The 24,494-nt window shown below is 47.1% G+C and overlaps 1 protein-coding gene across 2 annotated transcripts in view; it reads right to left on the bottom strand.

The window, feature by feature from the left end:
* LOC144723479 (fermitin family homolog 2-like) overlaps nt 1-14,175 on the bottom strand; it is a 60,909-nt gene extending 46,734 nt beyond the window's left edge. The window contains exons 1-4 of one of the 2 annotated variants that reach the window (XM_078602270.1): nt 14,081-14,175; nt 13,571-13,851; nt 10,522-10,698; nt 1,162-1,395 (exon numbers count right to left, since the gene is read on the bottom strand). In XM_078602270.1, the coding sequence (XP_078458396.1) occupies nt 1,162-1,395; nt 10,522-10,687 (400 nt within the window). In that variant the 5' untranslated portion in view covers nt 10,688-10,698; nt 13,571-13,851; nt 14,081-14,175. Of the gene's footprint in view, nt 1-1,161; nt 1,396-10,521; nt 10,699-13,570; nt 14,028-14,080 lie in introns of those variants that run through there. The other variant, XM_078602271.1, reaches the window with a different exon arrangement.
* Nucleotides 14,176-24,494: the final 10,319 nt, after the last annotated feature.

Genomic DNA, 24,494 nt, shown 5'->3' with positions numbered 1-24,494 from the left:
TGTGGCCATCTGGAACGCTCTTCCTTCCGATATTAGGAAGCCACTGGAGGTATGCACTTTTGAGTCATCTAGATTGAAAACTAATATCTTCTAAAATGCTTTTTGTGTTTAGTTTGCTGTCCTCCGTTTAGCATGGTTGGCTACGTACGGTGAGAAATAAGTTCAACATACATACATATGTAAAATAACCCGCGTCTCTGTTTTTCCATGGCACCATCCCATATAGCCACACCTTTTTCATTGTAAAAATAAAAAATGGGAATGCAAGAGGCACGGGAGAGGTGTTCCTTCCGATTTGCCAACAACAAAATGCTGCCCACATCGACTCATGCCACGTTTCCGTGACGACTAGCGAGTGCCATCGGTGGCCGAGGAACGTTCCTGGGCCGTTCTGGGATCATCAGCACAGCTTACATCTTGTCCCCACACTCCATTAGCCAGGCCGCCACCACTGCTCACATCTCCCAAGCCTTCCATTCCCCACCCTCCATGCTGGAAAGCGATTGCAAAAAAAAAGTATGCCTGGGTTAGAATAGACTACTTTATTATAAACTTACTCTGTTGATTTTTCCATGCATTTTAAGATTGGCACAAAACTGAAGTCGACATAAAATTATGGACACTGTTGAGCACTCATTGACCCTATGACATCACGACTTCCCAGTTAAAAGCACGCGGCTCACTTTTAAAAGGAAGCCAACCCACTCCGATGACAGAGCCCACTTGTCTATGGCACCGAGGCCGCTCGACCCTCTCCACCGCCACTTTGAAATCTACACTGAAAACTCACTTAAATTTCGATTTAAAGCTTTCGTGACTGCAGGGATTCATCTTCTTGGTTCTTTCGGTAAAGTCACGTAGAATGGAAATAATGAAATAATAAAAATAAAACATTATATTATATTACTTTATTTAATATTATTTTATTTCTATTATTTTATTATTTCCATTTTACGTGACTTTACCGAAAGAACCAAGAAGATGAAACTCACTTCTTTAGAAACACTTTTTGTGCGCAGCTTCCTGTCCTTCATCCCGCACCTCCCGGATTCGCACGGTTGGTTACGCACGGTGCGAAACAGGTTCAACATGCGTGCGTTTGTGCGTGCGTGCATCACGACAAAAACGCGGCACGACGGGAGGAGCGACCGCGGCCCTTACTGAACGTCTTGCAGATGTCCACGACGGCCTTGAAGACGAGGTCGGAGAAGTTGACCTTGACGCGCACGTACTTCATGCTCGGGAGTTGCAGGCGCATGAGCTTGTGCTGCGGGGTGAAGTGCAGCGTGGCGTCCGCCTGGATGCCGTACTTGTCCAGCGTCCAGTGCGTCTTGAGCAGCCACATGGTTTTGCGCTCCCACCAGAGCGCGTGGTCTGACCAGTCCTTCTTCATCTCTGTTCACGGTACAGGGGGAGCCATCGTCGGCACACAGGATCAGGTACGGACACCTAACGAACGGCCTTATCGGCGGCATAATGAACAGGACATGAAGTCTGTTCCTCTGTGTATTCTTCCGATTACAAGATGCTCTGGAAAGTAATATGCACCCCTAAACTTGTTCCCGGTTTCATTAAAGTTGTACAAATCTGGTCTCACACACACACACCTACTAGGTGATGAGATGCACCCCAAAACTTTTGCTCTAAAATGCAGGGGGGGAGGGGGAGTGTGTCTTAAAATCTGGAGAATATGGTGTATTTATAGAGGGATATATTATTATTATATCAGCCTTAGGGAATTCTGAACCAATGCTTTCCAGCTGCAACTGTTTAAGCAGCAAACTCTGGCCTGGGTTTGTCAGGGTCTCATCGGCATTCAGTCACGTAGATTACCGAGCTCTTACACCGAGTGAGGTATGGAAGAAGGTCAGATGGTCATGCACGTGACGCTTCCCGGTCGGGGGGTGGGGTGAGATTGGCTGGTGTCAGCGTGGGAGCAGTGGGGGGTCGGGGTGGGGCAGAGCGGGGTCGAGGGGGGAGTGTGCGCCTGTAATGAAGAAGTCTCACGTATCTGATTGGTCGGCTTCCAGGTGAGTGGCGGGGTTGTTGTACGAGCTCTCAGCCATTATTGAATAGATTTGAGAAATTGGAAAGTTCGTAACTTTTTTTGGAGGATTTTTTTTTTATCGTGGTAATGCGCGAGGTTTTTGCAACGTCAACATGAAACCGTGAGGAATGCTCCAAATCGTGAAATTCATGCCCCATGAGTGACGTTTGACAGCTTTCAGACGAGAAGGGAAAGTGCTGTGAGTACCTATTCAAGGCCAGAGTGCCAGTGGTTCTCATCACCAATGTCGAAACACCTTTGTTTCCTCATTGCCGACGTTCATAAAGTGTGCCAGGAACTCATTTTAGGCTGGGTTGACTTCAAGTAGGCCCACGGCAGGCTCAATTGCCATGCGCCACTGATGTCGGCATGTGGGCCAAGAATCAAAACCAGGTCTCCAGGACAACAGCACAATCCATGAACCATCACACAACCACTCGCTATCAGTTTCACGTGTACACCACACCACAAACATACCAAGGAATTTCACATTTTGTGGTCATACTTCACCATGCAGGTCATTGCAATGCGAGTGAAGTGGACGGGTAAACCGTAAGCAGTTCAGAACTTGCTCGTGACCGAAAATCTAAATCATGCCACTGGGTTCACGGTGCAGTGCGCTAACCGGTGAAGTGGTTTTGACAAATGCGTCTAAGAGCTAATTCCTTTATCATTCACTTTCCATCATTGCATCAATGAATATGTTAAGATAACATAAAATCAAGCAATGGAAAATCAGCATCCGACACTTTACTGAAAAATTTCAAATATTAATTATCGGCAATTTTTCTTAAACTTCAGGTAAGGCAACTTTGAGCAATGACTTTTTGAATAAAACATGACATACCGTTGGCACAGGTCACGCTTAACTCCAGAAACCACATTCATTATTTAAATCTTTAAAAGCATATGGCCTCCGCGCACTAACATTTGCGAGAAAAAAATATTCCACTGTAAATTTGTTTCATGAGCTGCCAACTTCACAGAAGTTAAAGCGAAGCGAAGCGAGTGACCGACAAGACGAACACGCACGCCGAGTACCAAGATGAGGCAGAAAGGCAAGCTCATCATCATCATCATCTGCCGTTATCTATCCACTGCTGGTTGAGGGCCTCCCACAAGCCGCCACCATTATCTCACCGTCTCGCGACGCAACAACAATCCATCCAACTCCTGCACACGAGCCGATCTCAACGCTCCCATAATCCACGGTGGTCATCCTGTCGGGCATATTCGCTTCTTTGGCTGCAACACCGCAGATCGTCTCGGCCTCCAGGCCATCGTCCCTTCAAAGTGATAGGTCCTGCCCAAGCCCAATGACCTTTCTTAACAGTGAACATGACGTCTCTCACTTTCGTATGTTCTTTGATACTTGTGTTCCTCTTTCCGTCTCGAGGTGTAATGCCAGGCATGCGGCTCTCTGTGATAGTTTGCACGCTTTTCAGCTGTCGTCTTGTTTTCCTGGTCAACGTTCATGTTTACGATTCGAATGTCGTAGGCAGGGAGGCGGCTAGAGCGAGAGGAAGAACTAAGTTGCGTCAACAACAAACAAAAAAGTTGGAGAACTGAACATCGCAATCTGCCACGCAAGCTTCCAAGCCATGATGTCACTGCATTCCATAATTCCTCAAAGCACGCAGCACATGTTGGCGTGGGTGGTTTCCCTGAGGACACCACAGGTTTTGACTCCTGTGCGTGACACACCGAGACCGCCTGCCACCACCAAAACGAGCATTCCTGGGACATCGGACATTTCTGCACATGGATGGAATTTGTTCACAGTTTTTGCTTGAAGATTCCTGATTAGGTACATGTGTTGTCTTACACCAGACAAAGACAAGCTGATGAAGGCTGGTGTTAGAGGACGTACATTATATTCACCGTCAATATGTTGCCCCGAACTTGTGTTTTCTTCTTTGACTAATGTGCGGCTATTTCCGTCTCTCTCAGCGTTGCATGCACGTACTCCATAATGCGACCAATTTCAATAAAAGCACACAAACCGCCGGCCGCATTTAGCTGCTCATTTATAAAGGAGCAATGAACCTTCCGTTATGAACACACGTATCATCCACCATCACTGCACATCTTCGTCTTCCTGGCATTACTCACCACTCATGGACCGTCCATGGACCAGAGAGCAGCAATTGGTGCCCATGCAAAGTTGTAAAACGGCCGATGGCAGCGAATCGTTTGGCGGCCCACTCGTTACGAACGGTTACCAAAACACGATTCACCAACTCTCAAACAAGACGCAAAAAACGCACGCAGCCATCGCGCATGCGCAAAACGCCATCAGCATTTCCCGAAGGCGTTTGTGTTGAAACGCACAGCTTTCCTGCATGCAACTATTGTTTCTGATTTGACATAATTCACCGTTGTCTGGCCACGCTCAGAAAATTCTTCCCACTAAAGTTACGCCACCCCAGGCGGTCACCGACAAGTGAAATATCTGGTCTAGAGATCGTGGACTGCGGAGGATCTGCCTTCTTGAACCTCTTTCTCCACTCATTTATGTCCAAGACCACCTCATCAACTTCACAGTCCTTCACATCCACGGCTCGCTACTTCATGATAACAAATGTCCTGGCTCACCAATTTTAATCCTTTCCCATTCCGATGATGTAAATAGATGTCATCGGAACGGAATCAGAAGAAAAACAAAAAATAAAATCACTTTATCAGTACGTCTTCAAGTTGGAAGATGTACCGAGGCTCCCATGAGGCCATGCGGGAGGGTGTGCGGCACAGTTTGGCGCCAGATGTCATAGTGCGGTCGTGTTGCTACAGTTCTCTGCGGTGAGCACAATGTTTTTAAAAACAATGGAGCTATGTCTCTAAATAAAAATGAACGCGAACTGCTTGCACGTTCCGAGATTCAGCGGTGAGCGGGACACCCACCCTGCAACTTGCAGACGTCTTGGAACAGGAAAGGGTAAACACAGCCTTTCCTAGGCCTGCCTCCTTGGTCTCGGCCCTGGTGCTTCCATGGTTTTGCGTCGTCCCTGCGATGCGATTTTCCTCTCTTCAGCCATTCTCGTCGACTTTCTTTCAGCTTATCCGAGTATTCGGTGAAAACTCTTTCCTTTGACTCTAGCCACACAAATTATATCAGCACTAACCCCGCAGATAAGAGTACCAACCCATCCGATTATTTCTCTTTCCGCCGCATCTTCATGCAGATAAGTTGGCGGGAAGAGCGCGGATCAACGGAAATAATTGTTTCGGCCAAGAGCAGCTCCCATGAGCCAATTAGAGAAGTTTGAATGCGTTCAAAAGTGCCATTTGTTACCAAACTGTTTTTTGCATTATATACTGGATTAACTTTTATTGATGAGACATTAAGTTACGTAGCCAAACTAGAAACATTATTAAGTCTTCAGAATGTGCTGTACAGCCCTTAGTTAATCCACTGCTGGATGAGAGCCTCCTCAAGACCCGGGTGGGTCACGGGGGTTTATTTGGCCATACTTCACCACACAGGTCAGTGCAGATTGGTGAAGTCATTTAGAATCACTCAATTTTAAATTAACTGCATGAAAAATAAAAAATAAAACTCGTAGCAAACATATACCTCAACACTGTACAGTGTGTATAGTTGTGTGTGTTTAGTGAGCGGAAAGCCGCGCAGGACGCCAACGATCGGAGAAACGCACGGACCACATCACCTCTTCTCGTTGCGCACAAAGAAGATGAATTAGTTTACACGGTGTGACGCCAAGGACTGGAGAAACAGTTTCCTTGCTAGCCAGAATAGCGGGCCAGGACCCTGCCATCTGACATCAATGACCATCAAAGAGTTGTTTTTACAGAACCCTGCGGCCTCTTCAAACCTTCCCCGAGTTCCCCCAAGTTGAACGCAGATGCAACACATTTTTAAACTTGAAAATAATTACTGTACTGTAAAGGTCCTTCGGCGTATGAATAGGTCATTTGTTCAGTTGCGTGGCAGTCACATGGCAAGGAACTTGTGAAGAAACGAGAACCTGATAGGGGGCGAAGGCATCGGTGAGAATGTTTTGACGATCGCTGGGCGTTCCAAAAAGGCTTTGGAGAAAGGTGATCGTCATCCGCCTTTCCATTAGCCTGTGTGATCACCGCTTTGTCCAGCCTCAGGAGGAGAAGTGACTCAATGAACCCGACTGATGAGAGCAGTGGGATTCTCATCAATGATCCAGCACCTCACTGGCATCACTCTGGTCGATCGCTCACCGATGGTCAGTCGCCTCCTGATCACTCTTCTATCGCTGCTGCCATGGTTACCATTTTCATCAACGTCAAGCTCTTACAACCTTGTCCAATGTAAGAAATATTGTTACCTTTTAGATTTTGCACGTTTAAAAGTGCCGGTTGTTTCTAGCTGCTTGGCGTTTTTGGTTCTGTGCTCTGCAATGGAATCATGTGCTTGTTTTTTTGCAGTATATAGACCCCAATTAGAACGATCTTTGATTTGACAGAATCCATCATGTGCAGCTTCATTTGCCTTAAAAAATAAATGCATTTCATTGACAAAACATAAAGGAAATGCACCGTTTTATGCTGTTTGGGTTGGAAATCAGGAAAATATTTCCACACCCTGCACACCTTGTCCATCATAACCATCGCTTTAACTGTGGCTGACAGTGTCACATGCCTACTCCAGATTAACAGTGACCCAAAACAAATATTTAGTGAGAAATTTAGAAAATATGTATTGGAAAAAAACTTCCATCATACCAATTTTCCATGTAACCTATATTTGAATACGAGTCACTTAGGTGTATACAAAAATGTGAACTAAGACACCCAGTAAATGATGCTTCGTGTGGTACGGAATAGCAGCATGACTTTTGTGCAATGACATCATGTTACGATTTATAACATCGGTCGATTAGGGACTGAATTCAACTCGGCTGGTCTGTATCACAACAAGGCCCGACATCAAGCTTCGACTTAAAACACGCGACTTGCCAATCGGCGACTCGGGGACACAAAAATTTAGTTTTTAGCAACGACGGCGATGACGACGACGCTCCCATCATCAAGCGTGTCGCCAACACCAGCCTCGTACACCAGCCTCGTCGCGGGAACTCGGGCAAACACCAAAACCACGGCACAAAGCGGCGTCACGCAGGTCCCAAGCGACCGCTGTCATTTGGGTAAACGGGAAACATCGTGAACGCTTAAAGTTCTCCGTCCATTTATCGCGGACGTTTTTGTTTTCGACAAAGGCACGCTTGTTTTGCGTCATGGCTCCACCGTAGGTGAAAGGAAAAAGTGGCAACGTTTACCTTGGCAATTCAGTTTCACCACGGTATGTGGGGCCGGTTTCATTTGTGTAAAAGCTTTGCCACAATGGCGTTCAAAGGAAACGGGCTTAACATAGGCATTACAGTAGAAGCCCACGTTCGCTGGCTGCAATCTTCACTCTGTTCCACTAATACTGGTGACTGTCCAATACCGATGAGAGCGAAACTGACCACATCTGCACCACAGTGCTGAGAGCAAGTATAGTACTGTACAGCCGTACGCTACAGCGCATTAAACACTTAGTGCAGTCAGAGCCATTCGAGGTCACGTATTAACGGCTGAGGGCCTTACTTTTTTTTTTACAATGTAACCTTTTCCATGTTTGTTTTTATGACGCTTTAACTTATTTGATTAACCTATACCAGTTTAAACACATTACCGTTAAAGAGTGAGTGGGGGTTGGAAAAATTGCAATTTACGGTGCTTAATTTTCAAAACTGCGGCCACACAAGTGACACTTGTTCCAAAAATCGTGCGCCCATCACCGGCAATCAATTGCATAACGCATGCGACGCATGCCACAGATGTTTACAGCAGCCCACACCGGCTCCCGCAACAGCCGTTCCACTGTTCCCGGGCGAGCGCCACTCTCGCCCACAGTTCCCGCCCCAAAAAAAATATCTTTTTCAAGCCACTTTTATAAACGGCTCGAGAGCAGTAGAATGTTTCCATTGTGTCCCCTGTAACACGGAGCCCACACAGCCTTGCAAGCGCTGGCAGAATGCGAAGCACGCAACACTAGGAGTGACATATCAGGCATGCCGCGCGGCTATCTCCCAGAAGACATTTGTGGCACTCGCACGGGGCAGGCCGTACGAGCGGGACCGGCATGGGAATGTTTCGTGTCTGTCCGAGCGAGACAGCTGCTGCAGCGTTGGTCAGGGAAGCGTCAGGTGTGCGCGAATTGTTGTCCAGGCCTGTGACGACGCATTGATTCATCGATCGGGAATACATTTTTCACGCTTACGAAACACTCATCGATCGACTCGTGCACACGGGAATCCGTTATTTAAGATGTATGCGAATTATGTGAAACGTGATTAAGCTCACGTTACGCTCAGGCTAATAAAGCAAACTAAAGCGCACAAATGAGATAGGATTTTTGTTTTTCAAAACCATAGAAATAAGATAAAAAAAGAAATGCCCAACGGTTTTTTTTATCCATTCTTGAATTGAATCACGAAGCAGCACCGTTACATGAACACTGGAGGACATGTACCTCCGGCGTTGATGATCAAAGCGTAACTATAACAGCGAGACATGTTTAAAGGGCATCATCCCTTGTACATTGCCAAATGCAGTGTCACGAAATGAACCTCTACACATGGAGCGAGCAAAACTTTAGAGTGCATTATTAATTAATTCTAGCACAGCGTATAAACACAAGATGCTCAAGGTTCCATTGGTGTCTCCTGGCCCCTGACAGCAGCTTGCTAATGGCCCTCAAGAACATTGCACGCCGAGAAACGTTGAGCATGAACAACGAATGAATGAATGGAACGATAGCATCAACCGCAAAACAATGTGCACTCTACAGACTCGACCACAAACACGCCTGGGGTTTATAACCCGGTGACCGAGCATGGATGTGGCTACTAATGTCACGGACAATTGCACACTACCTGCTAGGACCGAGCGGCCACTGTGTGACCTTCAGCTCGGATTGACAAATGAACCGTGCGCGTCACGTGCTCTGCGCATCACTCCGACGGGTGAACGTGGCGCAGACCCACGGTGGAGATGCGCCAATGCGCTGCTTTTACAGCGTCGACAAATCGCGACAGAAAACGTCACCGTTAGAAGGCGACGACGCGAGATGTAAGTGGCAGCTGAGATGTTGAAATTACGGTCGCTGGAGGGTGACATCAACATTGTCGGTCTCAAGCATGGGAACAGTTCACTATAGGTGCACCACCACGGCAACATTCCTGTTATGCGGGGAGGGACCCAGGTTATGCTTTCACGTTATTATAATGATATTTCTCGGAAGCATCCTTGATGTGTCTGGCATAGACACTCAGTGCTTGGGTCATGTGTTGGTACGAAGGATGTTTCCACCAAAAACTGGCAGATAAATGGCCAAATTGCCACTATTTTTCAGCTAATCTGGTTATAATTCCACTGGAAATTTGGTGGGCCTTGCCTTTCTGCCAACACGTTAATTGAGCACTTCGTGTGTGTCTCGGCAGTAATCTTTAATCATCCATACTGCTGAAATTATTAAGCTCGGGGTTCTTGTCCTATGACCAAAGTGAGAACCTCCTTTGGAGATACTCAGCCTAAAATAGTGAGCCATGGCACAAGCCACTCGCATGCATCAAGGATTAATACTAATATAATTTACTTACTGGGTTTATAATTAACTTCTTTTCTCGAATAAGTGCTGTTTTATCAATTAAAAAAATATTATAAAATCAATGATTGATACAAGTGTATACGTCCTTCCATAACGTGATCAAATCCGTGAACAGGACAAGAATATTAGCAGTCTTTATATATTGTGACAAAAATGCATTTCGAACGCAGTGAATACATTTTAAGTCAAAATAAGCAACGAATGACAAATTCCACAAAAGGAACTTCTGTAATAAAATAAACTGTCTAAATCACAGCATAGAACTACGTCACTTATGGCTGTTAGAGGCCCAATTTTGTTTTGGAAAACTGAAAGTCACTTAACTAAAATGAATAAATGTTGAATAGAATAAGCATTTGTTTCTCATACTTCTTAATGGACACGTAGCAAACTAACGGACACTCGTGACTGCCGAACTCGAGCTCCAAACACAAATAATAAATTAAACCGAGGATGATGAGTCAATAAACCCAACTAGTGGACGAAAAATAATCATCCGATGTTTATTTTGGAGTCGATTGCTCTGGCTCCTTGAAAAATGGCAGCCACCCCTTCAAGCCAAATCAAGCCTGACTGGGTGGGAGGGGGGGGGATACAGATGATGTCACCAAGCCCCGCCCATCACCTCCCGTCCAGCAACACACATGGGGGCAGAGGTGATTTACACCCCCACCCACCAACTACTGTATTTCCATGTTATCCGATGAGTCGTCGAATCGAACCGATCATAATCGCTATAGGCAACCGATTGCTTAAATATTCCAATAGCCCATCCCTAACCCCAAGCACGGGGCAATGACGGCCGACTTGCACCACGACGACGACGTACCCAGACGCTCCACCAGCCGCAGCATCACTCCGCCAATGTGCAGCTCCCCGGTGACGCGCATCATCACCTCCTGCTGCAGGTCCGTGACCAGGATGCGCAGTTCCCACGTGCCGTCGGCATAGTGCCCGTCTGGCATGCGTATGCCCTCAATCGCTGGCTGCGTCATTGCTGATGCTGCTGCAAAAGGGAAGGGCAGAACGAGTTACACTCAACAACGTCGATCGGTCCCCGATGTTTCGCGGTTGCTCTGAAGTAATCACGGTGGCTGCGGACATGCGTCGCTGTCAAAAAACTCCCTTGCCCATGTTCAAGTTCAGGTTCAGAGTTAGCCCCCCCCCCACCCCCTCGCTGCCTATGGACCGACTGGCTCTTCATCACCGTGAAATAAACGCGTAGTGTTTCTGCACAGAGTGTTGAGATGCAGTCGCTTGTTTAAGACGCTCGGTAAACTCATGCTGTAGAGTATAGTGCAGGTCTGTGTGAGAGGCACACTGAATATTATTAATAATATTCGTTCTTTCGGTAAAGACACGTAGAAGGGAAATGATAAAATAAAATTAAACTATTTCCCTTCTACTTTACCGAAAGAACCAAGAATATGAATCCCTGCAGTCACGAAAGCTTTAAATCAGTATCAATAATGTCACGTGCTGTTGTCACGCTGCCCCGTCCAAGGCTGCCCATTGTTCTTGTTACATGCGTGTTACATGCGTGTTACATGCGTCAAGGTGAATTGCATGGGTTATTAATTGTGGTCCGGTGGTCTCTGCAAGGCAGCTTGGGTACAAATTAACATCTCGACAGATTCCTCTCTTCGCTACCCTGGCATTCGATTTGGATAACGGTAAAGCAATATCTAGAGTGGACTCAACTTCCTGTAAAATCATCCATCTCCCTTCACAGAATGTTTTGCTCAGTAGGGCAGGGTTCTTTTGTCTAACAATAGAATATTGACCGCATATAAAACAATGACAACACAAGGAAGCCCCCTCAATGCCAAAGAACGTTGTGTCAATAAAGTGTGCTACATTATGTACAGTGTTGTATAACAAGGCATGTGGGTACGTATGTTGAACTTATTTCGCACCGTACGTAGCCAACCGTGCTTATCGGAGGTGCGGGGGAAGGACAAACTAAAACAAATACACGTAATAATGAGCACACACTCCGACTTGCCAGCCAAATCAAAGCGTTAATTTGCGAATATTTTCCAAATTCGAAAAAAAAATTGCAGGGCTCCGTTACACAACACGAGCAGAGGCAGAAACTGCGATGATGGTTTAACAACAACCACAACAACAACAACCGCCATTCGCCACTAAGTGGCGGTGACGTCACCACGACGCTTGTGCCAGGCCATGTGCACCTTGAGGCCACGTGAAGTGTCGAACGCCCGCTGGCAGGAGGTCACGGGGCAGACCCAGGTGCCACGGGTCGACTGACCGGGATGACCGAGATGACTGGCTGATGCACTACCTGTGCCCCCTACTGTACCAACTTGCTGTGCTTTAGCCACCCGGCGCTCCGCTCGTTGTTGTGAGCGTCGCTCCTCCGCCCTCCGTTGTTGTTGGAGGGCGACTGCCTCCAACTGCCCAGTAGCGTCCTTCACGAGCCTCCTCCACAGAGGCCGATCTTGACACCGCTGGTACCAGTCATCGGCAAGTCCACTCAGCTCCACATCCTCCTGTACCACATCACTCCATCTCTTCTCTAGCCCGTGCCGCGCCCGTTTAGCCCCCTCGATCCGGCCGAACAAAAGCTGTTTAGGCATGCGGTGGCTGGGCATGCGGGCTACATGACCCAGCCAACGCAGCCTTGCCTGCCGGAGGAGCTCACAACAACCACACACACCACCACATTCACATGCTTCGCTCGAAACGCGATTTATCCGTGGGAAAACGACACTGCCGCTAAAACTCCGAACCACCGTGGGTCAAACGTTGTTGCTCAAAGGATGTTTTGAGTACAGCACCACCTTGTTCCTGACCGAGCTAAATCAACCACACACACACATTCACGCACGCGTGTTATCTACGTATGCACGTGTACGCAAAAGTAGAGAATACCAAGAAACCATCCTGCCATTCACAATTCACCTACACAACTCGAAGTAGCACCCCCCCCCCCAACCAACCTCCCCCTTCTTGCAAACGGAGTTTTTGTGTTCAGTTAATTAGGTAGAAGGTTTTTGGCAAGCTCCATTTTTATGCCACAATGGGCGTTTAATCCCACCCCCCCCCCGCACATCCTTCCTCTGCCGGGCATGTGTTTGGGCCAGAATGTGTACACGTGGCTACGTTCGAGGCAACCCACTCTTTGGTGCGTCCCAGCGTTTGGGAAAGACACATGCAGCGAAAGTAGTCGCTGGATTATTCCGATAGCACGTGCAAACCGTGCACTATCCCAAGAGACACACACACACCTATTCACACAAAGGTAAACGTGCGATTGGGAGGGGAGAGAGGACCTTGTGCAAATATTATTTTATCAACAGTGTTCCATTATTTCCTTTCCGTCCGAAAACATCGCAACTCCACTCGGCTCTTCTTTCGCTCGCTCTCTGCTCCAAACGCACGCACACAACCCCGCACTTCACGAAATGGCTGCAGGGGCCTCGGCCCTGCAGCCGTTGTGCGTCAAAGCCACCAGCAATCATCACGGCGGATCGGAAAAGCCACCCTCGGGAGCTGAGAAACATCACAACCGAGGCGCACCTCTTTGCAGGGTACAACAATGATGTTACGCCGAAAGGGAAAAAAAGTTTCAGGTGGCCGATCCAATCCGCCAAGCACCCGCGCGCAACAATTGCTATCGACTGCGAACGGGGCACTTGTCCATTTAACTCCGCGTAAAGTTAAAGCCACAACTCGCAAAGTAACTTTTAGAGATGACACAGCCACACAATGGCTTCGCAGCTCATTACGGTTTTTCTCTTTAACTGGAGTTCGTAAGACCGCAATATTCATCACACACACACATATTTTGGCTAATCATAATATCCACCCAAAAATGTAACTCGCTCACCAAAAGTGTCTAAAACAAAACTCACCGGAGGGCTTTGAAGGACCAAAATTGACTTCAACTTTCACCGCACGGCTGTTCCCGTCCCAACTGCTGCTGCTGCTTATCCGTCTCCGGCGGAATGCGCTTGTGCTGTTGGAGCAGCAGAGAGCGAAATGGCACTGATGATGATGATGACTTTGCTTGCGTCTCCTCCTCCTCTCGCTCTTTCTCTCTCCGCTGCGTTTGCTCCCGTTCCGCTAAACTGCGGTTACAGTCGATAGTGTAGGCGCTGCTCAGCTCCTCTCTCTCTCTCCCCTCCTCTTTTCTCTAGCACACACGCACACAAAGGGGGTTGGGTTGGAGGCGAGGGGCGGTGGTTTCGTTGCGGCGGTGGTGGTGGTGTGTGCCTTGTGTGCTACGCTCGGGTAAAAAAAAAGTGGGGGTAGGGGAGTTGGTCATACGAGCTCCACACACAGACACAGCCTCGGCCACCTCCCCCTACTCACCCACTCGCTCACACACACGCGCGCATTCTACCCACACCACGCACACTCACGGGCCAGCAGTCGTGGAGGGAGGGGGAGCAGCGTGGGAGTGTCTCTCTCTCTGCAGCCCCGGCTCGCTGGCTCCCTGGGGGTGATTGGAGGAGTGGGGCAAATGAATTCACACACGCGAACGTCAGGAGCTGTTGTGTGGATGGGGGTGGTGTGTCTGTGAGTTTTATTGAATGTGGTGAGCGGTGGCGCGGTGGTTAGCGCACTGCGCTATGAACCCCGGCGCCTTGAGTTCGATTCCCGCAAACGACCAATAACAGCGGCGAATAGCAGAACCAGTTCTGGGACCTTCCCTAGGTCGACTCGGCCTTAAATGAGTACCCGTTGCGCTGTGTAAACATCGGTACTGGGAGACAAAGGCGGACCGGGCGTGGTGTTGGAAACGCAACCCCCTTGTATGCCGTGCCGGCCTTCATAGGTGCTCGCTAACAGCACTTGGCACAATAGTCAGTTAAAGGCTCTAAGGTGGAAATCTTTATCCTTGTTATGTTATATTGAGGAGCGGTGGTGCAGTGGTCAGCGCACTGCGCCACGTCTCTCGAGACCCGGGATCGCTTTCCGGCCACGACCAACGCGAGTGAGGAATGTCTGAACCAATGTTGCGTCTCCCCCCTAGGTTGACTCAGTCTTAAATGAGTATCTGGTGCGGTGTGAAGCCATCATCCACTCGGAAGACAAAGGTGGCCGGGTGTGGCTCTGACCAAACCGCCCCCTCGTGCGCACTGCTCGCAAGCAGCACTTGCCTCGACTGTCTGTGTAGGCTACACGGGGGATCTTTGTTTTTGTATCTGCACGTGTTAGGATAAACACTGCGCCACGGACCAGACGGACTCCGTTCGACTCCAGATTAGCAGCGAATGTCGGAATTTCACATTCAGTGTTGCGCTGCAGGGAATGTGGTGATATTAAGCTTTGATTTATAACGTAGCAATATTTTTCGCACGATTTTCCATTCCCCGTGTGACACGGTGGGTTTTTTTGGTATCCGATTGCTTTATTCCGTTGCTCAACTTTGCGTTTGTGTTTCTTTGTTTTTTGTCATTTTAGAGACCAACTTCACTCTTGCAAACGACACTCGCCCTGGCCTCTTGAGTTAAAACAAAATACGCCTGATGTTAAGGGGCCGTCCATAAATGACGTCACGCGATTTTGGAAGATTTTTGACCCCCCCCCCTCGTCACACGGCGTCACAAAAAGTCAGACCCCCCTAAAATATGACGTCACAAAGCTCTGCCCCCCCCCCAAAACCATATTTCCATTTTGAAAATAAAACATGCTTCAAATCGCTTTAAACTATTGTCATTGTAGTGCGTATTTAATGTGGCGCTGCACTCTGATGTTGTAGGAGAAAACATGTATTAAAAAGTATATTTAATTAAGTAGAACGTGTTGTCTATATTTATTTAAAGTTGCGCATTTTTACGTGACGTCACATTTCTCACATTTCTCAAACCCCCACCCCCTCGGCCCACGGACACCATCAGTGGCGAGTGGTGATCGTGCCTCATCCTAGAGCTTCCCCAGGTCGTCGTCTCAGTCGTAAACGAGGACGCTGGGAGTGATGTCTCCCTACACTGGCACTTGGGGGAGACAAAGACGTCCTGGCGTGGGTGCCGAGTCTGCTGACGACATCACCCACCGTTACGCTTGCCGTGCCGCCCTTAATAGGTGCTCGCTAACAACACCTGCCCCAACAGTCTGTCAGACAAGAAACCGGTGATTTTTTGTCGTCTGGGTGAGCATGAGGGAGTGCGGTCTAGTTAGCGAAGGAAAACGAATGGGGGGGACGAGATCTCCGTGCCTCCTGTGTTTGTGTTGTTACAGCTCACGTGCAGGACTGACACCGCTCAAGCATTTGGAACGCTTCGTGGAAACAGTGAACTCACATGCGTAAGGGTCCCCCCCTGAGTACTCCAGTAGATGTTTCCGTGGATGTGCACTGGATTATATAATGCTGCTCACCGATGGGGGAGATGGTGGGGGGTGGAATATGGCCCCCTTCATACTGACTTGAGCCTCACACTCCGCGGGGAGCAAATGACTCTGGATTCACTGATGGAGGTCGCGTAACACAACACGAGAATGAGAGCAATGTAACACTTTAGTCTGAGCCTGTTCAAATAGAAAAAACGCGTAGTTTTGAGTGGCCCACGTTGTAAAAATGTTGGTTTTACGATTTTTATATTGTTGCCAATTTTCGACTTTCGAGGCTTTCTTGAACATCTTTAGAATGTGCGATCGTCTCTGGAAGTCATACGCGCTGATATACAGTGTTTACGATTGTTTTCATTATATGTCTCGGAGTTATGATTTGGCATGCTATTTGCTATACATTCACCCTGGATGTGTTAGCATTTCCACGTCTCCCTCGCCTCCTCGCCTATGCAGTCTTACCGCTCGTCAAACCTGGATTAAGTCAGTCAAACATTTACACATCGCCCCTCCACACTACATGCGCATGCCATGAAGTTGTTAACTCGGGAAACAAACAAAGGGAGAAAAAACGTGCGTATGCATGGTTTTCTTGAATGCTTTCCAGCATGAGGTTTGTCCAAAGTGGTCGGTTCGTTCAGAATAATGATGGTAGTTCTAGGGCTAGGCGCTCAGTTCGAGGTAGTTAACGTCTCACCAAGGTGGCGAGACGTTAGCTACCTCGCCAGGTATGCAGGAGGTCGTGGGTTCGATCCCGATCCCGACGCTGACTGTATATTTGGAGTTTGTGTGTCTCTCTCCCCGTGGTCGCGTGGATTTTTGTTCGGCTCCTCCGGTTTTTCCTTCCACATTTACAATAAACATGCGTTTAGAGTATTTGGCTGCTATACATTTCCACACGATGAGCCACTTCGTTGAGCTATCATTTGTGATCGCCAGTTCGCTTCTGAAAAAGGGCTGTATAGCTCAGTAGACATTACCTGGTCAAATAAAATAATAATAAAAAGTTCAGTTTAAGTAGCCTTGGATGAATTTGGCCGGTTTTATTGCTATTGGATAATCTTTTCGAGAATGCTTGCTTATAGACAGACGGGCGGAGAGAATGCATGAGACCATTCATCTTCGTTGAAAGCGTAATACAGACATCTGTCTCCCCCCACAGTTGCAGAATCCGATGACGTGCCGTCAGCAGGATCCCCGAAGTGCTTATTTATGTTTCACCCACGATCAAACCAACCCAGAACGCGCCCCTCCATTCCGTCTGATACTTGGAAGCTCCGCAGGGCTTGGGCCGGGTGAGTGCAGCATTTGTATGAGAGTCTGCCCTGGGACAATTCGCCATTGCGAGGTGACCAGCAGATGAACAGTGCAACAAAAAACTCATAAATGCATCTGTACGAAATGTTGTCCGTGTAGCCCCTGGATCATACACCTGGGATTGCTTGGGCTGCGTTTTATGATTACCTATCACATTCCAAAAACGTATTAATGGCATTGGACAAACATCCCAGTGCAACAGCGTCATGAAAAGGCGTCTTGAGACTCGTGAGGCTTTCCTGTGTCGATAAAGACGTTCTTACCTGCAGCATATCACTTTAGTGCATCTCATTTCATCCGCTCGCATTAATGATGCAAGGCTGCCCCCTAACGTGCAAAGCGCGATAGTTTCCTCATGGGTTTTAACGCCACTAAAGATAGAAAACATTGCCGCCACGTGGTCGATTTGGAGAATGTCACCTCAGGATCAGAATAATAACTGTATAATATTTTTTTTGTTCCTGGGTAGTCAGTGTTATTTCCGAATTGCTTATGCCTCAAAAGTACAGAAAATGGCTATTATTCCCCACAAACTTTGCCTTTGTGGCCAGGACATTGATATTTTGAAATTTACCTATTTTCCAGAACATTCCAGATAGATTCAGTGCAGAGTAAATTGGAGTAACTTCTAGAACATTCTAGAACTTTACCTAATATAAATAGTAGTATAAATACAGGTGCCTTAAGCCCACCAGTTCAGTTTAGTTCCCCAGCTGCCTAAGTGGATACATATCTTCATTTTTCTGAGATGGCATCATGAGGCTGCAAGCATCCGGCAGACGCATTTTGCTATGTCTGCGGCCAATTTATCAAGGCAAGAGCGAAAAAGTACTCTGTGGAAGCATCTGCTAAGATGTGTGAGGCCCTACAAGGCGTATTTCGGCATGCCTGTCGGGAATCAAGACAAATCCTGGGCACCTCGTTTCACCTGCGAGCAATGCAAAAAAACTCTGGAAGGTAAGATGGACAATTGTTGCTCGAGATTTTATGTTATAAAATCTGTTAACATTTTGAAAATTGTAACATTTTTTTTTAACTGTTTAACTACACTGATATAACATTACTTGTTATCATGAACGTCCAACATATATAACGGTCGTAACATGTGTGCTGTACTTCAACACGTTTCCATTGGGAGAGGTGGTGAGAGGTGGTCAGAGCAATGAGTCGGCATTGCTGAGACCCAGAGTTCGGATTTGGGTACTGGCGTCTTAAATGCAGCGTGTTGATGATGATGGGTACGTGTGTGTGTTGAATTTTGCATCGTGCTAAACGGAGGGTGGGGGAGTGGGAGAGGACAATAAACACAAAAAGCAGTTCCAATGACTGCAAGAAAAAACGTTGAATTTGGTTTATTAAAAGCAATTTTGAGCATTACAATGTATAATTGCCGTGCGAAAAACATTGATACAGTAAATTTAGCTGTGACGGTCCCACCTGATGACGGAGACTTGTGTTGCCTCCGAAACGTCGTGATTTATTCTTTTATTTCTATTATTATTTCTATTATTTTTATTATTTAATTTTACCTACGTGACTTTACCGAAAAAACCTAAGAGTAAGACATTTAATATATGAATCGTCTATTGTGGAAAAAATAAACTTATGAATGTGAACTTATAAGTAGTTCTATGACATCATGTTTTAGAGACCTTCCTACACACAAACTCCGAATAGAAAACGTATTCGTGTCATGAGCTCGACTCCAAATACACATATATAATAGCCCAGATCTGTCTCTCTGTCATTCTGTGACTGTGATTAACGCCCCGGATTGGTTGAAGTGCATCACGTGACCGCGAGCTGTCCACTTCGTGTTGTGGTGTGCCCCGCACCTCGGAGGCCCGAGAATCAGCAACATCACGGCCACAGCGCCGGAGACGCAGCCACGGAAAGCTGACGGTCGATCCACTCACACACGGCTCACTCACACACACAGCTCACTCGCACTCACTCGCACACAATCGCATGCAGCTCAGAAGAGACGGGTGAGTGAGAGTGAGGCAGAGCCGTGCTCCGTCCACTGCTGCCCTGAGGGAGAGCCGTGCTCTGTCCATTACATTAGTACTCGAGTTTTTTTGGTGCTTAAATCCACTGCTGGATGAAGGCCCACCGCACGCTGTGCGAGTGGATCGTAAGGATTTACTTGACCAGTCTGTTGGGGGCCGCCGCAGGCTGTGGTTGGGGGGCGCCAATACCAATGATAACAATAGTGCAATGGATGAATTCAACTAAAAATAGATGAAACGTGAGCGCTAAGGGTTGAATTTGACAACCTGTAGCAGGATTTTAAATGGCTATGTTGGCGTGTAATCCGATTCCATACGGGTAAGTTCACCGAGATGCAATTACCGTCAAAAGGCGAGCTCTTTCATTAAGTCGCTGTCCAGCAGCCGCAGGTGCTGGAGGCTTTGATGGCACTTACCAGGCTCACTGCCATCTGCATGACCCAGGTACATTACTTCGCAACGACGAAGATAAATGGACTGCTCTCTGAACATTATGTGTTCTCAACCTCACCCTTTCATCATTAATCACCGGGTATTTTGAAGGATAAGCGAAGAAGCATGAGTGTGTTTATTGTCTAATCAACAGCGATAAGCAAGGCTGATGTGGCAATGCTACTTAGTACAATGAGGGAATGTGCAGGGCTCCTTACAATAATTGCGACTTTCTCGGACTGCAGAAACTGCGTCAGTGAAGCTCGTTAAATAAATAAAAAGTTAAAGTTTAAAATGTTTAACTCGCTGCACAAGTTTTCGTAGATTCAGAGGCGCGCGAAACCACAAGCAATCGTGAAGGCGGCCAGAACCGGCGCCAACAATTGGCCCAAGTTCTGTGGCCCTACATAGATATGCTTTGGCCAACTCCATTAACGTGGGAGGAAACTACAGTACCCAGAGATTCCCCACGCATAGGAGGGTGGGGGGGGCAACACCCTATCCCATACAGATAAAGTAGAAAAGTTTGAGGTCACATTTGCGGCACAGAATTCTCCTTGGCAAGTCCGATTATAGGTGCGGTGAACCTCGACGGCCACGGCAACGAGGTGTCGCAACGTTTGTGCGGTCCATTAACCCTCGCCTCCACGGTGGGGGATCACAGGCGCGCATAGGCACCATGGCGGGGGCTAACGTTTTTGCAATATGAATCATCGCAATTAAAAATTGTAATTAAAAGACCTGATTGTAAGGAGGGTTATTCCCAACACGCTTGCGCTGCAGGCTCAAGTCATCCAGCTATTATCGCGTGACACGCGTGTTTCCACCGTAATCATCATCGCCGCCAGGAAGGCCATGAGCGATAGGTGAAGACAAAACAAAACAAGGGGCCATGGTGTGTTCCTCGTGACGGATCAACGGGAACTTGGCATTCGTCAGTGGTGCGCACGTCGGGAGTTCGTCATGCTCTGCGGTTAAACGGAACAGCGAAGCCTTCATCCAGACTCCCCCCCCCTGTGTGTATTATATTGTAACGCGATTCATGTTTAATACAAGTTTAACATAATGCAAACTTTGACCCAGGCGAGAAACACTGAGTCGCAAAGACGCTTTCATTTTTTCAGGAGGTTCCTGCTACGATGAGATCTGTGGCCAATTCGATTGTGTGCTTGACTGGTGGAAGAAAATCGAAGTGCCTGGAGAAAATCCACGCGCGACGAGGAGGTACCCATCACTCAGCAGCGCCATATCTGGCCACGCCGCGTATCCATGATGCTGCTGTACAATAGGATAAAGGTGCAGCCCTGCAACGTCTTGTTCACGCCGGAAGAGTCTCCGCTCGATGTTATTTTAGCCGACGCTTCCTGGCAGGCCAGATGTCTTGGAAGAGGTCGTAGTCCCCACACGTTAATCGCAGGTCGACTAACTGTGGTGGTACCCATTTATAGTACTCGGTGGACAGAGGCGGGGATGATTCAAGGTTTGAAGTTTTCGTGACTGCAAGGATCCATACTCTTTGGTTCTTTCGGTAAAGTCGCGTAGATGAAAAAAAAAATGAATTTAGTTATTTTCATTTTATTTTTATTATTTTTCATCTACGTGACTTTACCGAAAGAACCAAAGAGTATGATTCAAGGTACTTGACAATTGTTTTCACTGCCATGCTGGCAGATAGGATATAACCGGCGGTTTTTCTAGATTGCAAACCAGTGTGCTCGCCTATTAAACCACAGCTGCATCCCATCTGTACAGTGTGGTCCAGATATCTTGTAACACCCACTTAATTTACCCCTAACATTGTTTTCCTTTGCATATTCATTTCTTTTTAAAAGAAACCTTACTTTAAACAATATGACGTTTAAGATAATTTAATGGGGATCACTGCGATATCAGGTCCACCCTGTACAATGATGTAGATGATGATGATTACGATGATGATGCTGTTGTTGTTGAAGATGAGCTGGCGTGCACACCGTGTTTACGCGCGATGCTGTCCGCATGATCTGTCATTATTCATGTGCCGCGTGCATTGCACGTGCGCGCTGGGCAAAACGCTGCGTGTGGGTGTCTTCTTCATTATGCCGGTCGCTCTGTACACCCGCGAGCGTTAGCAGCGAAGCCGAGCAAGAGAAAGATCTCTCCCCCCCCAGCACACTCGAATCAGCCTAATCCTTGGGGTCCCTGCCTTTGTCATTTTCAACACACAAACACGACGATGAATGCACAAACTCGCCCGGCGACCGGTGCCCGAGACCGGTTGCGATCGGCGAGAGCTAATTAATGATTTGTGTCTATGCAACACTTGAGGTGCAGCGTGTGGTGACGGTGGGAGTGGGCGCGGGATATATCCTTGATGCTGCCTGTGGCTAATAGAATTAATTACAGCCGCACGTTTGTTTCGCTTGATATTTAAGCTAAAGTTGGTACGGACAAGCTTCAAAGGTTTTTTTTTTGCCTATATCAGGGGTCGGCAACCTGTAGCTCTTTAAGGACTTGTGACGTTGTTTATTAAGGACCCACCTTTTCGCATTTGCCACGTGAATTGCGTTTCTTGAAACATTACGGGGTTTTTTTTACCGAATTCGAACAAAAAGTGGCTCACCTTGTTATTTTGGTTGCCGACCCCTGGCCGATACGGATAGAAGTCCGAGTTAAATATTGAAAGTTAATACTGAGTGTACAAAACATAGGAACCGTTCACTGCCATTTATAAAGGACGAATGTTTAAAAATACATCTCGATAATGATACTAATGCGGTACTTTAATAATAATGCCATTCACTGTTGGCCTTTCCATGCCCCGTCGGTCACGAGGTTTGTTGGACAATACTTGGCCACGCGCACCAGTGTGGATTTAGTGCCCCGAGTGTGGATTAGTCGGTGGCCCAATTCGTTTCTGCAAAGAGACGTGGAATTGTCAGAATTGACTCCCAGGCGGCCAAACAATGAATTCTCCTTACAACACGGCGACATGTTTAGCTTCAAAGTGCGTCGGGGGTGCAGTCGACTGCATCGTGAGCAGCCCCGCGACAAGCCGGGCTGTACCATTGTTACAAACAAACGGAGCTCCAGTCGTATAATTGTCAATCTTTGCGGCCGTGCCGTGCCCGCCCACACCGACCGGATATTCAGCGTCGGCGGCGACAGATAGATTGCAGCCTTCCCTTGGTGAGATCTCATTAAATATAGGCGACGTTTATCTCAAATCATCCACCCCCCTCCCCACCCCCCGCTACTTTGATGCATCGCCGCAGTGCAGAAGACGGCGCTAAACTCAATGCAGACCGATGCCTTGCAGACGATGTCTTTCCTTATTCAGTTTCTGCGTTGGCTGATCTATTTAAATACTCACTAAAGTCGTGCATGTTCATTATTGTTCTGCTGTTATGTTCGTTTTATTCACAAGCAATAAATGTAGAAACTGTGTTGTATCAATGGGCTATTGCTTTTGTTATGATACAAAATACATCAATTCATTAATTTCGATTCACGGCCACGGTTAACATCAGTGGTGAGTGATATCTGAACCTGTCCTGGTCCCAATCGTCCTCCTCCCGCCTTCACCGCATTGACCAGCGTGGCGAAGCATGGCCAAACAACCGCCGAGATTAACATGGAGGAGGCCTTAGCCCGGTAGTGGATTAACAAAGGGCTTTAAATAAAACAAATTATCCAAATGTACTGGTAGAGGAGAACCCGTGGCTCTGCAATGGAAAACAAGAGACCGTTGTAATTGGCATCACTTCTCACAATCCTTCCGTGCTCGGTGCACTCAAATTAATCCGCTTTTTTAACGTAATAAAATGGCAAATTAATACGTGTGGTGAGTTTTTGTTTGTGTATATTCTCTAGGATAAAAAAAAAACGATTCTGGAAATATAATGACATGAATACGAGCACACATTTCACATTTACAGCAATTTTAAATTAACCGTGTCAGTATTCCCTATTTGTCACTCTTTCGGTGTCGCTATTTATTAGGAGTCTTCCAAACGTATTCCTTTGCTTCAGTAAAATGTGTATTTGTTGCACGGATATTCCTGTTACGCTCAGAATCAGAACATTTATTTGATACTGGAGGGATCCGATGAGCTATACAGCTCTTTTTCACAGATGTCCAGTAAGTTTCAGTAGCAACTGCTCGTTGCAACTAACAATTGAATTATTGTTGGGGTGGACAGGAGCCCAGGCAGCAGCCAGCCAGGAAACTCGAGGCATAGATCATGTTTAATAGTACTGGAGTCCGATTTAAATTGAACGTGAACGAGTATCATGTGGCTTGTTGCATGCATTATTTTGGGACAAGATTTAGGGACAATCTTCGTGATATGTAATTATGGCTTGAAGGTGCGCCCTGTCTTTAAACAATAATCGCAGACCAGGTGGCTCTTCGGCGAGAACGCTGAACTGGCACCAGTGAGAATCTTGGTTCGAATCCAGGCAGCTGTATTGCTAAACTGACTTTTCAAGTGTTGTTGGTTTATACTCTTTGTTTTTTTCGGTAAAGTCACGTAGGTAAAACATGTAAATAAATTAAATCACGACGTTTCGGAGGCAACACAAGCTTCCGTCTTCAGGTGGAACCGTACCGAAATAAACAAAGAGTATGAATCCTTGCAGTCACGAAAACTTCAAATCCAGAATGTTGTCGGTTTATGATCTCAGCCCGGTCACCAGTGTCTGAACACAACAATAACCCCATTATAATAAATTTAGTTCGGCACTT

This window comes from Lampetra planeri, chromosome 18 (genome assembly GCF_965212315.1).
Source record: "Lampetra planeri chromosome 18, kcLamPlan1.2.h2, whole genome shotgun sequence".
Taxonomy (NCBI): Eukaryota; Metazoa; Chordata; class Hyperoartia; order Petromyzontiformes; family Petromyzontidae; genus Lampetra; species Lampetra planeri.
This window is presented reverse-complemented; position numbering and strand designations above follow the sequence as displayed.